Genomic DNA, 14,631 nt, shown 5'->3' on the forward strand with positions numbered 1-14,631 from the left:
GAAAGGGGTTCCAAAGCGTAGGATTGAAGTGGCTGGCTGAAGGTTCTGGCACCAGTGGTGGGATGAAAGGGCATGCACAGAAGGCTGGAGTATGAAGAACGGTAGAGGATATGGATTGTATGAGATTGCAGAAACAGGATGGGAAAGGTAATAGAGGGATTTATAGATAAAGGCAAAAATTTTGAATTGAATGCACTGGGAAATGAAAAAAACATTTTCACTGATGGCCGAGCAGAACTTAGTGTTGGGCAGGATGTGTGTGGCAGGGTTTTGGATAAGTGGGATTTATGGAGGGTGGAGGATGGGAGGCCAGCAAAAAGACCATCAGAGTAGTCAAGTCTGAAGGTGACGGAGTTACGTTAAAGGAATCAGTGGCAGAGGAGTTGAGGCAGGAGCAGAGACTGGTAATGTTGCAGTGGTGAAAGTGAGTGTTCTAGATGATGGAGAGGACGTGGGATTTAAAGGTCAATTCTGGGTCGAACAGGACAGCAAAATTATAAATGGCCTGATCCGCTCTGAGGGAGTGGCCAGGGAGGTGGCTGGAATTAGTGGCAAGGGAACGAAGTTTGTGGTGGGTGCCAAAGCTGATGACTTTGATCTTCCTGATGTGAGCTGGTATTCATACAGTCCAACATATGATGTGGAGGAGATATATATCACACATGCACAGTCATTCAGGATTTGATGTTGGACAAACAGTCTGGTGGCACGGAGGCAGTCGAGGGGTCAAAAGAGTTTGAGCAGATTTATGGTGACTGAGGAGGTAAGGAGATAGTTGTTTACAAAAAAGCGCTGGAGATGTCTTGAAACCATCTATGACTTAATACTGCTCCTTATTCCAGATCACAAAAATGGCAGCAGGCTTTCTCAGTCTAATCTATTTAAAATGCTTGCAGGAGCATTGCAATGACCAATACTGCATGTGTGGGCACACGTCAGAAAATTGTTTACTGTGACAAGGTCGGGTAATAGTCATCTGAAGTTCGAATGGTAGTGAAACTGCTTAAGCAAATATTCCCCCCTCCACCCCTTTATCCTTCCATGCCAAATAATTTGTATTTTAGATATATTTGTTGCAGGAGCCTTAGAATTAGATTAGACTGATGGTGCACAGGAAAAGCTGCAAAGCATATTTGTTTTTAAATCAAATTGTTTGCAAAATTGTGTTTTATTCTTTTTTTCTAGGAACTAACACTGTCAGAGGATGAAGAAGAGGTGAGAACAGCTTCTTGCATTTGACTAGTACCCTAAGGATTTGGTTATATTCTAAGTTGATTGGGCTGGTTAATGTAAAAATTAAACAATTTCTCGAGTTGCTGAAATTTTTCTAGCATAGTTAGAATCCAATTATGAAGTTCGAAGTTTAGGTTCAGTTTCAGACCAGCTGTGAGGCCAAAGCCAAATTCTTAACTCCTCCCACACCCTTGGCTGTATTCCCAATAGTCATTCTTTATTTTCTACCTATTAGAAGAACAAGTGTTTACAAGTGACTGATGCTGAATATAAAAAATTAATTTAAAAAATGGGCGGATTTATAAATCGCATCTTCAGTCGATATTCCCAAATGTCATTTATTTCAGTCCAGGGATGCTACTGTAGCTCTTAGGGTTCATTCTTGTTCTCTGATTACTGTACATTTCTAATAAGGACCGTTGTCTTTTTTTTAGACGGACAACTATTGATATGAAAATGCAACTTCAGCCTGCAGTACCAACTGAGTAAATTAATTCAATTTTCTTCATTATTAATAGAACAGCCAGCAACTGGAAGATCAATATCTTGAAACTGAGTATTGCCACCTGGACATTAAATGCACCTATTTTCACATTATACTGAATTTATTCAAAACATGGTTTTCTTTGAATCTTTAAATAAAATTTCTAAATTGTATTTGTAGTGGCTTTCATCTATATATCATGTTGTAAAAGATTTGTAGAAAAGCAACAATTTCAAATTTGCTCCAAAAACAAGCTTCCATATGTAGAAGAAGGAGGAACTGTCTGTCAAGACAAGAGAAATTACTACTAATATTTTTCTCCCAGAGGAACCATTCACTGTCAATCGGGGGACAGCTGCTCCAGACTATGTACCTCAGCTGAGAGAACAGCTTTTCAAGGCCACATTTAAGCAATGGCTGGCAGCTGGTGGAAGCCATAATGGTCTTGAATTTCTGTGAAGTCTTTAACCTTGTCAACTTTACAACTAAAGCTAACAGCATTGTGGGACTAACTAATTCAGTGAACTAAATAGTTGGATGTTCCAGTTCCAGTTCCAGTTCCAGCCTCCAAAGTAGATGGTCACCATTTTGAGTCCCAGAGCTACCCATCACGCAGGCCTATTTACTATAAATGGAGCAAATTACATCATTTATTTGCAGGACGATTCACCTTTAGAAAGGAAGTATTAGCTCCTATCATTAGGTGGCATTGATCCCATTCCATGTCCTAAATGATCGAATAAATATAATAAGCCAGTTAAAGGGCCACAAGAAAAAGGCAACTTTTCAGACAAACCCATTTGATTCCACTTAGGGCATTAATGAGCTCTACATAGATTTTGAGTTCACTGCTTCTTAAGGCTCACAAACTCCACTCCCTAGCCACTGATTCTATCCCCTAATTGTCTAATTATGTTCCGGTGAAGAGCCTTGGGACATTTTGCTATGTTAAAGACACTATATAAATGCAAGTTGTTATTGACAGAAAGGTAGGAGGATAACTTGGGTAGAAACTCTGGGTGGGGCTTGGAGGGCCGGTAGACAACGAGGATTTTAAAGGAGTGACAGAAGTGTGAAACAACGTCAGGTGCTCGAAGGTACAAGACGATTAGGGGGAGAGAACAAAGTGTGATTTGGTGATCAGGGCCACACCGCCAATGTAACGGTTTGGACAGGGCAGGAGGTAGAAAGTATAACCACATAGGGAGACATCAGTATGGGGCAAGGTGTCATCACCCGTGAGCCAATTTTCAGTCAAAGCCAGGAAGTTAATGCAGTGCAGTCTCATCCAGGAAGGGGAGGAGACAGGAGAGAAAGGCCCAAGAGGGGTCAAGAGGGAAAATTCTCAGTTGGCAGGCTGTAACTAGTGGGGTGCCGCAAGGATCGGTGCTTGGACCTCAGCTATTTACAATCTATATTAATGACTTAGATGAAGGGACCGAGTGTATTATATCCAAGTTTGCTGATGATACAAAGCTAGGTGGGAAAGTAAGCTGTGAGGAGGACACAAAGAGGCTGCAAAGGGATATGGACAGATTAAGCGAGTAGGCAAGAAGGTGGCAGATGGACTATAATGTGGGGAAATGTGAGGTTATTCACTTTGGTAGGAAGAATAGAAAAACAATATTTTTTAAATGGTGAGAAACTATTAAATGTTGGTATTCAGAGAGACTTGTGTGTCCTCGTACAAGAAACACAAAGTTAGTATGCAGGTACAGCAGGCAATGGCATGTTGGCCTTTATTGCAAGGGGGTTGGAGTACCAGAGTAAGGAAGTCTTACTACAGTTGTACAGGGCTTTAGTGAGACCTCACCTGGAGTATTGCATACAGTTTTGGTCTCCTTATCTAAGGAAGGATATACTTGCCGTGGAGGCGGGACAATGAAGGTTCACTAGATTAATTCCTGGGATGAGAGGGTTGTCCTATGAGGAGAGGTTGAGTAGAATGGGCCTATTCTCTCTAGAGTTTAGAAGAATGAGAGGTGATCTCATTGAAACATAAGATTATTAGGGGGCTTAACAGGGTAGATGCCGAGAGATTGTTTCCTCTGGCTAGAGTGTACAACTAGGGGGCATAAGGGGTCAGCCATTCAAGACTGAGATGAGGAGGAATTTCTTCACACAGAGGGTTGTGAATCTTTGGAATTCTCTACACTAGAGGGATGTGGATGCTCAGTCATTGAATATATTCAAGGCTGAGATCGATAGATTTTTGGACTCTAGGGGAATCGAGGGATATCGGGATCGGGCGGGAAAGTGGAGTTGAATTCGAAGATCAGCCATGATCTGATTGAATGGCGGAGCAGGCTCGAGGGGCCGTATGGTCCACTCCTGCTCCTATTACTTATCTTCTCCACGCACCACAATATTGTTGCCTCCATTGACCTACATCACCATTTCCTTGCTTTTGACATCCTTTTTGACACCAGATCCCTTGTTCCCTAAAACCCACCATTCGTCTGGTACAACACCCATTCTTGCATCCTCGAATCCGAGGTTGGCCACCAACAGATCTAACTTGATTATCTTGAGCAATGTCATCTGCTTCTGTGCAGCTAAATCCTTACACTACTCCACCATCTCCCAGAAAGGTAAGAATCCCAAACTGCTTTTCAACGTCACAACCTGGCTTCTATGACCTCACTTTGAACAACAAGGGCCAAGGAGCTTATCGATTTCTCAGTCACTCAAAGTGAGGCAATTAATTTGGCTGCCTTGTTTACAAATCATTCTAAGGCCTCATTCCACCCTACCTCTGCAACCTTCTCCAGTTCTACATTTCAGCACACACCCTCTGCTGTTCTGACTGTGGTCTACTACGCATCCTTTTCCTTTTCCATGTTCAGTGGCAGAGCCTTCAGCTATATCATATCCCTGCACTTTGGAATTCTTTTCCCAAACCCCTCCACCTTGCTTCATCACTGCCCATTTTCAAAAGCCTTTTCTAAACCTACATCTTTGAAATATCTTGAGGCATCGCCCAAACTCACTCTCTCCACCTGCACCCCCCCCCCCCACCCCCAGCCAACTCCTGTTCAGTATCTATTCCTCCATGATGCACCTTACACCATTTAACTGTGTAAAGGTGTCATACAAATATGAGTTGCCCCTCTTCCATGACACAGTTGAAAAGGGAGAGATTCTCTGGGAGTCATAAGCACGTGTGTTAATGTGAGGGACCAGTTATAGGAAGGGAATTACATGTGGCTTCTTTATTAGTAAAGGTATAAAAAGATACGCATTGTAGGTTGTGCTATGTTGAACAGTGTAATAGTGAGTAGTTATTTACTCTGTTGTACACCCACAGCTCAATAGTTTTTTTATAACCACATTAAGCAATTTTCATCACTATTCTACAGTAGCTATAACTGAATACATCCAAATGAAATATGGGTTAAAGTCTACGTATAATTTGAAGTCACTTAATTTGAAATTACAATTTTAAAAAATCCTGAGTTGCTGTTTTATTCAAATTGCTTGATTGGAGTTGTTGGATAATTCAAAAATTTTTAGTGCAAAAAATAACTCAATTATCACCAGTTGACCATAAATCATTACAGAAATCCAAATATCTTTGTTCATGAACCCACATAACAAGCACTCATCTGAAGGTCCATGTTTATCCAGACACTCCATTATTCTGTTCTCTGTAGGTTTTGATTTATTTTTTTTGTCAGCAATATTGCCATTGCTGCATGGAGTGATAATTCAACAAAGGCGAAATAGGAATACTCACTCGTGCAAATCACCACTTTATAGTGAACTGCTGCAGCATTCTAAAATTAATTGAAAGGTCATAGTGACATTTGATAGGCTGTTCATGCCAACTGAAAAAGCAATGTATGAACTGGGAAAGTGAGGAGCTGATATCACATTACTTTTGTTAAAGGCCTCTCGAACTTGTTTCCAGCATTTACCAGTTTTACTACCATGAATTTCTTTTGTTTCTAATAGTTTTCAAAGGACTTTATTCAAGAAAACTCAGTGCAAAGTTGTCTTTTTAGTCACCTGTATGAGCAACTCAGTTATTCAGATTTGAATCACCTTTATGTCTCGTGAATCAAATGACAGCAGGTTGAATACAAATTAATCTGCTGAGTTCTGAATAGCCTTTCATCTTTGAAGATATGCATATAATCTCTTTGACCTACAGCATCAATACAAATGATTTACATCACTGAAAATCAAAAAAAATCACAGAAATAAATGGAAGCATTCAAGTAACAGTATTTTTCGATAGAAGATTAACAATCTTGGTTAGAATCTTAACTGTACCAATCTGATATATAATGGAAAGTGATGTGTAAGGGAAGGGAACATAAATGTAATAAAAGATTGAATCACTGGTAAATTTTATGTAAAAATGGCCACTCTAGAGCAGTGTTTGCAGAGGACTGGCAGCAGGTGACCTGCCCACCTTCCTGGCGAGTGAACAGTGTTTGGCACGGAAGAACCCTGTATAAACGGAGCCTACATCTGCATGAACTAACAATAATAGGTGTTTTATGCAGATATAGGTTCTATTTATATAGGAGCCTCTTAATGGCAATCCCCCACTGTTGAATAATATTCTCATTAGCAAGTTACCTGTTAAAAGAAGCTATGCATCTTGCATTTATAAACTTGTTTTTGTCAGAACCTGTACTCGCATTTGCAGATGGATACCTGAACCAATTTCCGGTTCCCTTCAAAATTGGCACTTGTTAATTCTGAGAACCGAGTTGGTTGTTATTCAGCCCTTTAATTAAAAGCAAGGAATATGCTTTACATAATGAATTGCATTAGTTTACCAAAGATTTCCTTTTAACGTCAGATGATACTCAAATGCTATCCCCAGTATACTGCAACAGCACTTGTATTGCTATTGTGTCTCACTGCAGCACACACTTCCTGGGAAATGGAGACAGATTTCAGAAATGATGGGCCACAATCTGCCCACATGCAAAATGGCAATTCTGGTATGCTATCAGAAAATTATTTTTAATTATTAAAATTTATATATTTTAATTTGTCTGTTAGTAATCTCAACAATAGTGATTTGATCACCAATAATTCAAAATTATGGCTTAACTTTTTTAATATTTCCAACAATTGCAATAAACAAAAGCTACGAAATATGCAGTTTATTACAACATATATTACAAAATAAATTTGCAAAAGGATCCATATGTAATACTCATGATGTCTCAGATTTACCATTATAATTGTTTGTTATGCCTTCACTGCTACATGTTCAGTGTAACTTCAGACTTTCACCAATAATCAATTGATTCTATAGGCATATAAATAGTAAACGGGTAGTAAGAAAGGGGGTGGGGCCGACTAGGGACCAAAAAAGAGATCTATGCATGAAGGCAGAGGGCGTAGCTGAGGTACTAAATGAGTACTTTGCATCTGTCTTTACCAAGGAAGAGGAGTAAATAAGGAGAAATTGTTAACACTGGTGGGAGGGTCAGTAACCAGAGGACAGAGATTTAAGGTAATTGGCAAAAGAACCGGAGGGGAGATGAGGAGAATTTTTTTTACACAGCGAGTTATGATCTGGAATGCACTGCCTGAAAGGGTGGTGGAAGCAGATTCAATAGTAACTTTCAAAAGGGAATTGGATAAATGTTTGAAGAGGAAAAATTTGCAGGGCTACAGGAAAGAGCAGGGGAAGTGGGACTAATTGGATAGCTCTTTCAAAGCCGGAACAGGCACGATGGGCCGAATGGCCTCCTTTTATGCTGTATCATTTTATGATTCTATGATTCTAAGATGCTGCCAAAGTCACAGTAAAAGAGGAGGTAGTTGAGATGCTGGATAGGCTAAAAATTGGAAGAGGAGGTACTGGAAAGGCTGGCTGTACTTAAAATTGATAAGTCACCCGGTCTGGATCGGATGCATCCTTGATTGCAGAGGGAAGTAAGGGTGGAAATTGCAGGGCCATAATCTTCCACTCCTTGGATATGGGGGTGGTGGCAGAGGACTGGAGTTTTGCAAATGTTACACCCTTGTTCAAAAAAGGGTGTAAGGATAAACCCAGCAACTACAGGCCAGTCGGTTTAACTTCGGTGGTGGGGAAACTTAAAAACGATGATCCAGGACAGAATTAGCAGTCATTTGGACAAGTGTGGATTAATAAAGGAAAGCCTGCATAGATTTGTTAAAGGCAAATCTTGTTTAACTAACTTGATCGAGTTTTTTGATGAGGTAACAGAAAGGGTTGATGAAGACAATGTGGTTGATGTGCATATGGACTTGAAAAAGGTGTTTGATAAAGTGCCACATAATAGGCTTGTCAGCAAAATTGAAGCCCATGGAATTAAAGGGGCAGTGGCAGCATGGATATGAAATTGGCTAAATGACAGGAAACAGAGAGTAGTGGTGAACTCTTGTTTTTCAGACTGGAGGATGATATACAGTGGTGTTCCCCAGGGGTTGGTACTAGGACCACTGCTTTTTTTGATTAATATTAATTACTTAGACTTGGGTGTACATGGCACAATTTCAACATTTGCAGATGACACAAAACTTGGAAGTGTAGTAAACAGTGAGGAGGATAGTGATAGACTTCAAGAGTACATAGACAGGCTGGTGGAATGGGCGGACACATGGCAGTTGAAATTTAACACAGGGAAGTGTGAAGTGATACGTTTTGGCAGGAAGAATGAGGAGAGGCAATATAAACTAACGGTACAATTCTAAAGGGGATGCAGGAACACATACCTGGGGGGTATATGTGCACAAATCTTTGAAGGTTGCAGGACAGGTTGAGAAAGCGGTTAAAAAAGCATACAAGATCCTGGGCTTTATAATAGAGGCATAGAGTACAAAAGCAAGGAAGTTATGTTGAACATTTATAAAACACTGGTTCGGCCATAATTAAAGTATTGTGTCCAATTCTGGGCACCGCACTTTGGGAAGGATGTGAGCCTTAGAGAGGGTGCAGAAAAGATTTACTGGAATTGTTCCAGGGATGAGGGACTTCACTTATGTGGATAGACTAGAAACATAGAAAATAGGAGCAGGAGTAGGCCATTCGGCCCTTCGAGCCTACTCCGCCATTCAATATGATCATGGCTGATCCTCTATCTCAATACCATATTCCCGCTCTCTCCCCATACCCCTTGATGCTTTTTGTGTCCAGAAATCTATCTAGCTCCTTCTTAAATATATTCAGTGACTTGGCCTCCACAGCCTTCTGTGGTAGAGAATTCCATAGGTTCACCACCCTCTGAGTGAAGAAATTTATTTCTCCACATCTCAGTCCTAAATGTCCTACCCCATATCCTGAGACTGTGACCCCTCGTTCTGGACCCCCCAGCCAGGGGAAACCCTGGATCCAGTCTGTCTAGCCCTGTCAGAATTTTATATGTTTCAATGAGATCCCCTCTCATTCTTCTAAACTCGAGTGAATACAGGCCGAGGCGACCCAATCTCTCCTCATAAGACAGTCCTGCCATCCCAGGGATCAGTCTGGTGAACCTTCACTGCAGTCCCTCTATGGCAAGTATATCCTTTCTTAGGTAAGGAGACCAAAACTGCACACAATACTCCAGGTGTGGTCTCCAGGCCCTGTATAACTGCAGTAAGACATCCTTGCTCCTCTACTGAAATCCTCTTGCAATGAAGGCCAACATACCATTTCCTTCCTAACTGCTTGCTGCACCTGCATGTTTGCTTTCAGTGACTGGTGTACAAGGACACCCAGGTCCCTTTGTACATCAACATTCCCCAATCTATCACCATTTAAATAATACTCTGCCTTTCTGTTTTTCCTTCCGAAGTGGATAACTTCACATTTATCCACATTATATTGCATCTGCCATGTATTTGCCCACTCACTCAACTTGTCTAAATCTCCTTGAAGCCTCTTTGCATCCTCCTCACAACTCATGATCCCACCTAGTTTTGTGTCGTCAGCAAACTTGGAAATATTACATTTGGTTCCCTCATCCAAATCATTGATATATATTGTGAATAGCTGGGGCCCAAGCACTGATCCCTGTAGTACCCCACTCGTCACTGTTTGCCACCCCGAAAAAGACTCATTTATTCCGACTCTCTGTTTCCTGTCTGTTAACCAATTTTCAACCCATGCCAGTATATTACCACCAATCCCATATGCTTTAATTTTGCACACTAACCTCTTATGTGGGGCTATATCAAAGGCCTTCTGAAAATCCAAATAAACCACATCCATTGATTCCCCCTTATCTATTCTACCAGTTACATCCTCAAAAAACTCCAGTATGTTTGTCAAACATGATTTCCCTTTCATAATTCCATGTTGACTTTGTCTAATCCCGTTGATATTTTCTAAATGTCCTGTCAACACATCCTTTATAATAGACTCTAGCATTTTCCCTACTACTGATGTTAGGCTAACCGGTCTGTATTTCCCTGTTTTCTCTCTCCCTCCTTTTTTAAATAGTGGGGTTACATTTGCCACCCTCCAATCTGCAGGAACTGTTCCATAATCGATAGAATTTTGGAAGATGACAACTAATGCATCCATTATTTCCATAGCTACCTCTTTTAGTGCTGTGGGATGCAGATTATCAGGCCCTGGGGATTTATCGGCTTTCAGTCCCATTAATTTCTCCAGCACTTTTTTTACTAATACTAATTTCCTTTAATTCCTCCTTCTCACTAGTCCCTTGGTTCCCTAACATTTCTGGGAAGTTATTTGTGTCCTCTTCTGTGAAGACAGAACCAAAGTATTTGTTTAATTGCTCTGCCATTTCCCTGTTCCCCATTATAAATTCTCCCGTTTCTGACTGTAAGGGACCTACATTTGTCTTCACTAATCTTTTTCTTTTTACATACTTTTTGTCTTCACTAATCTTTTAGAGAAGCTGAGGTTGTTCTCCTTAGAGCAGAGAAGGTTAAGAGGAGATTTGGTAGAGGTATTCAAAATCATGAAGGGTTTAGATAAAGTAAATAAAGAGAAACTGTTCCTATTGGCAGAAGGATCGAGAACCAGAGGACACAGATTTAAGGTGATTGGCAAAAGAGCCAAAGGTGACATGAGGAAAATCTTTTTTACGCAGCGAGTAGTTATGATCTGGAATGCACTGCCTGAAAGGGTGGTGGAAGCAGATTCAATCGTAGCTTTCAAAAAGGAATTGGATAAATACTTGAAGGGAAAAAATTTGCAGGGCTATGGGGAAAGAGCAGGGCTAGGGGGAATGGGACTAACTGGATTGCTCTTACAAAGAGCTGGCACAGACTCGATGGGCCAAATAGCCTCCTTCTGTGCTGTAACCATTCTATGAAGCAAATGTAATCAGGATAAAAGGGTCACTTTATTCGGTTGAATCAATATTCTATTTAGTTTAATTATAATAAGCTTGCTCTCATTTTAAATACAATCCAATTTCAAAATGGATAACAAGACATTTGCACCACATGAACTCAGCACAGTGCACACTGCACTCTCTATGCATGGCACATTAATAGGATTTTTTTTACTGCCTGCAGATCAGCTAAGGCAGCTGCAGCTCTGACAGGATGTAGGTCTGAACCTTTCTAAAACATAACTTTGTTTTTTTTAAAGAATTTATTTCCCACTCCCTTTGGTTTGCTCCCAAAAAAACACATCAATCCCCAGCAGTTAGAGACAGCAGGTGACTTGGTTCCACGGTTCTGCCACCAATCTTGATCCAGGCACTGGAAGCTGCACAAAATGGCCTGAGGTAACTTACATGTTTTTTCCTCCCTTCCTGTGGGAAAGAACTCGTCTCTGAATCCTAGCAGAATAGATTGGAACTTTAAGAGTAAGTCCATAGTGTACCACATCTGTGGCATGATGCACTGAAACACCAACAAATGTGTCTGTGCCATCATTAAAGTATAGCTAAAATTATAACTTCAAATTACATTTCCTAACTTAGATTTTTTTGGGTCAATACTTGTGCTTACAAGAATGACTGATCTGTTTTTTTCCACTTTTGGCATCCAGTGTCAGCGTCAAGCACTCATTCGGTATAATGCAGATGGAGGCCAGATGTGAAGCTTTCTTTTCTCTCTGCAAATATTGTGACTCAATCCCTACCTCAGAGAACATCTCACTGTATCAGTGTGATTTCTTTTCCATTTCCCACACCAACCATCCTTAAGCATTGTCCTCTCTAAGTGTCTCAAGTGTAGCATAGCTACCCAGCTCTGTATACATCTCCCATTATTCCCTGTACATATCCCTCCCTTCCTGTTTGCACTCTGCCTACATCATCAAGCCCACCCAGGTCAAAGTCACCAATGACATTCTTTGTGACTGTGGTACATTATTCTTCCTTGTCTTTCTCAACCTCTCTGCAACATTCAACATAGTTGACCTCGCCACTCTCCTCCACTGTCTTGACCCATATGATCTACCTCCAGCGGCATTGCTCTTATTTTGTCCCACTCCTAAATGTCCCAATACCATTCCTGCAATGGGTTTTTCCCCACCCCTGTACTGGCACCTCAAGACTGCCCCAAGGCTCCATCCTGGACTTACTCTTATTCCTTGTCTACGTTCTGCCCATTGGTGACATTATCTTTAGGCATAGGCTCAGCCTCCATATGTATGCTGATGACTCCCATCTCTCCACCACCACTGTGCTATCTGACTTCTTATCAGACATCAAGGGCACAATTTTAATATACCGGCAGGAAGAGTCCGGTGGGGGTGATATGCAGGCGCCAAACCCGGAAGGGAAGTAGGCGGGTTGCAATCGCAACCCTAATGAGGCCAAGCAAAGTCTCTTCTGGGTTTCGTGCCTGGCAGCCAGCCGACAGGAGCTGCACATCTGAGAAGTGGGGGGGTTGGGGGAGAGAGAGAGAGACCTCATCGGCAGTTAAGATAGAGATGGGGGGGGGGGGCGGGGAGCAAAGATTAGAGTGGAGACACCAGACGTTGGGATCAGAGGGCAGACATCGGACATTGGGATCAGAGTGGGAGGGAGGGGGGATCCAGGCAACATTGTTTTTAAGGTATGTTTATTTAATTTGTTTAAAATGGGAAATGTAATTTTATTTAATTTATTTAGTTTAATTTTCACTGATTCAGCCCTTCCCACCTGGTTTTACCAGGTGTGAATGGGAAGCCATGGGAAAGCCGCCCAGGTAACGTTAAAATCTTTTTATCTATCCAATACACAAAAATAAACTACCTTAATTGCCTCAATGAGAAACATTTGGTCCTTTAATTATCAGCCCGCCGGATTTAAGTGGTGGTGGGGGGGGGGGGACTTTCTGGTGACTGCTGGATGCACGCACACAGATTTGCCTGAGTCTCATTCAAAAATGTATGGGTTCCAACAGGGATGTCTGCCCTCTCCCAAAACAGCGATTTTGATTGCCCTCCACACCCCCACCCGTTCTTCCCTTTTAAGTGGGGAGAGAAATAGCAAAGCAGTGGGGTTTTGGAAGAGAGGCTGTAGGGCCCAATTAGCTGAAGATTCTGCCAGGAATGGAGGGAAGGGAAAGTTCAGAGTCTAAAGAGTAGGAGATACAGTTTCACACATAGGGCTGGAGGAGGTAGCAGAGATAGGTCAGGCGTTTTGTGAATGAGGATTAAGTAAACATACCTTAAAAACAATGTTGCCTGGATCCCCCCTCCCTCCCACTCTGATCCCAATGTCCGATGTCTGCCCTCTGATCCCAACGTCTGGTGTCTCCACTCTAATCTTTGCTCCCCGCCCCCCCCATCTCTATCTTAACTGCCGATGAGGTCTCTGATAATTTGGATGAGCCAGAATTTCATCCAAATTATCAGCAAGACCAAAGCCATACTGTTTGGCTACTGGCAAAAGCTTTATTTCCTAGCCCCAACTCGTGGCTGCTCAATTTGTCTGAACTTGAAGGCACACAATCTTAGCATTCAGTTTGATCCTGAGCTGAGTTTCAAACGAATATTCCATCCATCACCAAGAAAACCTATTCCCACTTCCAACAACAACAATTACCTCCAACACCACTGAAATCTTCATCCACATCTCTGTTACCCCAGGCTTGACTATGATTCTCCAGTGGTCTCCTCACTCACCTTTTATATTCCATTTTACATAAACTCCACCTTGGCCAAAACTCCACCACTCACATCCTATCCTGTACCCTTAGCAATTCTGTCCTTGCCAACTTCCATTGACTCCCAAGCATTGAATTTAAAGTCTTAATCCTCATTCACAAAACGCCTGACCTATCTCTGCTACCTCCTCCAGCCCTATGTGTGAAACTGTATCTCCTACTCTTTAGACTCTGAACTTTCCCTTCCCTCCATTCCTGGCAGAATCTTCAGCTAATTGGGCCCTACAGCCTCTCTTCCAAAACCCCACTGCTTTGCTATTTCTCTCCCCACTTCAAATGCCTCCCCAAACTATGCACTCAGTCACCTCCCCTAATTCTTTTTCTCTACTCCAGAGATTTAAGCACATAATCCAGGCTGACACTTCAGTGTAGTACTGAGGGAATGCTGCACTGTCAGAGGTGTCATCTTTCGGATGAAACATTAAACCGACATCCCGTCAGTCCTCACAGGTGGACGTAAAAGATCCCACGCCATTATTCAAAGAAGAGCAGGGGAGTTCTCCTGGAGTACTGGCTAATATTTATCCCTCAACCAACATAACAAAAACAGATTATCTGGCCATTTTTGCATTGCTATTTTTGGGACCTTGCTGTGTGCAAATTGGCTGCCACATTTCCCTACATTACAACAGTGACTACATTTCAAAACAACTTATTTGGCTGTAAAGTGCTTTGGGACATCCTGGGGTCATAAAAGCCGCTATATAGAACCATAGAATGGTTACAGCACAGGAGGTGGCCATTTGGCCCATCGAGCCCGTGCTGGCTCTTTGTAAGAACAATCCAGTGAGTCCCATTCCCTCGCTCTTTCCCCATAGTCCTATAAATGCAAGTTTTTTCTTCTTAGTATTGCTCAGCAT

General features: G+C 41.8%; 1 protein-coding gene across 1 annotated transcript in view; it reads left to right on the forward strand.

The window, feature by feature from the left end:
- The window catches only part of dnai2b (dynein, axonemal, intermediate chain 2b), a 57,945-nt gene extending 56,096 nt beyond the window's left edge, over positions 1–1,849 (forward strand). Inside the window, exons 13-14 of the mRNA XM_068004504.1 lie at positions 1,186–1,215; positions 1,668–1,849. Of these exons, the coding sequence (XP_067860605.1) occupies positions 1,186–1,215; positions 1,668–1,682 (45 nt within the window). The 3' untranslated portion in view covers positions 1,683–1,849. The remainder of the gene's footprint in view (positions 1–1,185; positions 1,216–1,667) is intronic.
- Positions 1,850–14,631: the final 12,782 nt, after the last annotated feature.

The sequence above is a fragment of the Heptranchias perlo genome, chromosome 23 (assembly GCF_035084215.1).
Source record: "Heptranchias perlo isolate sHepPer1 chromosome 23, sHepPer1.hap1, whole genome shotgun sequence".
NCBI lineage: Eukaryota > Metazoa > Chordata > Chondrichthyes > Hexanchiformes > Hexanchidae > Heptranchias > Heptranchias perlo.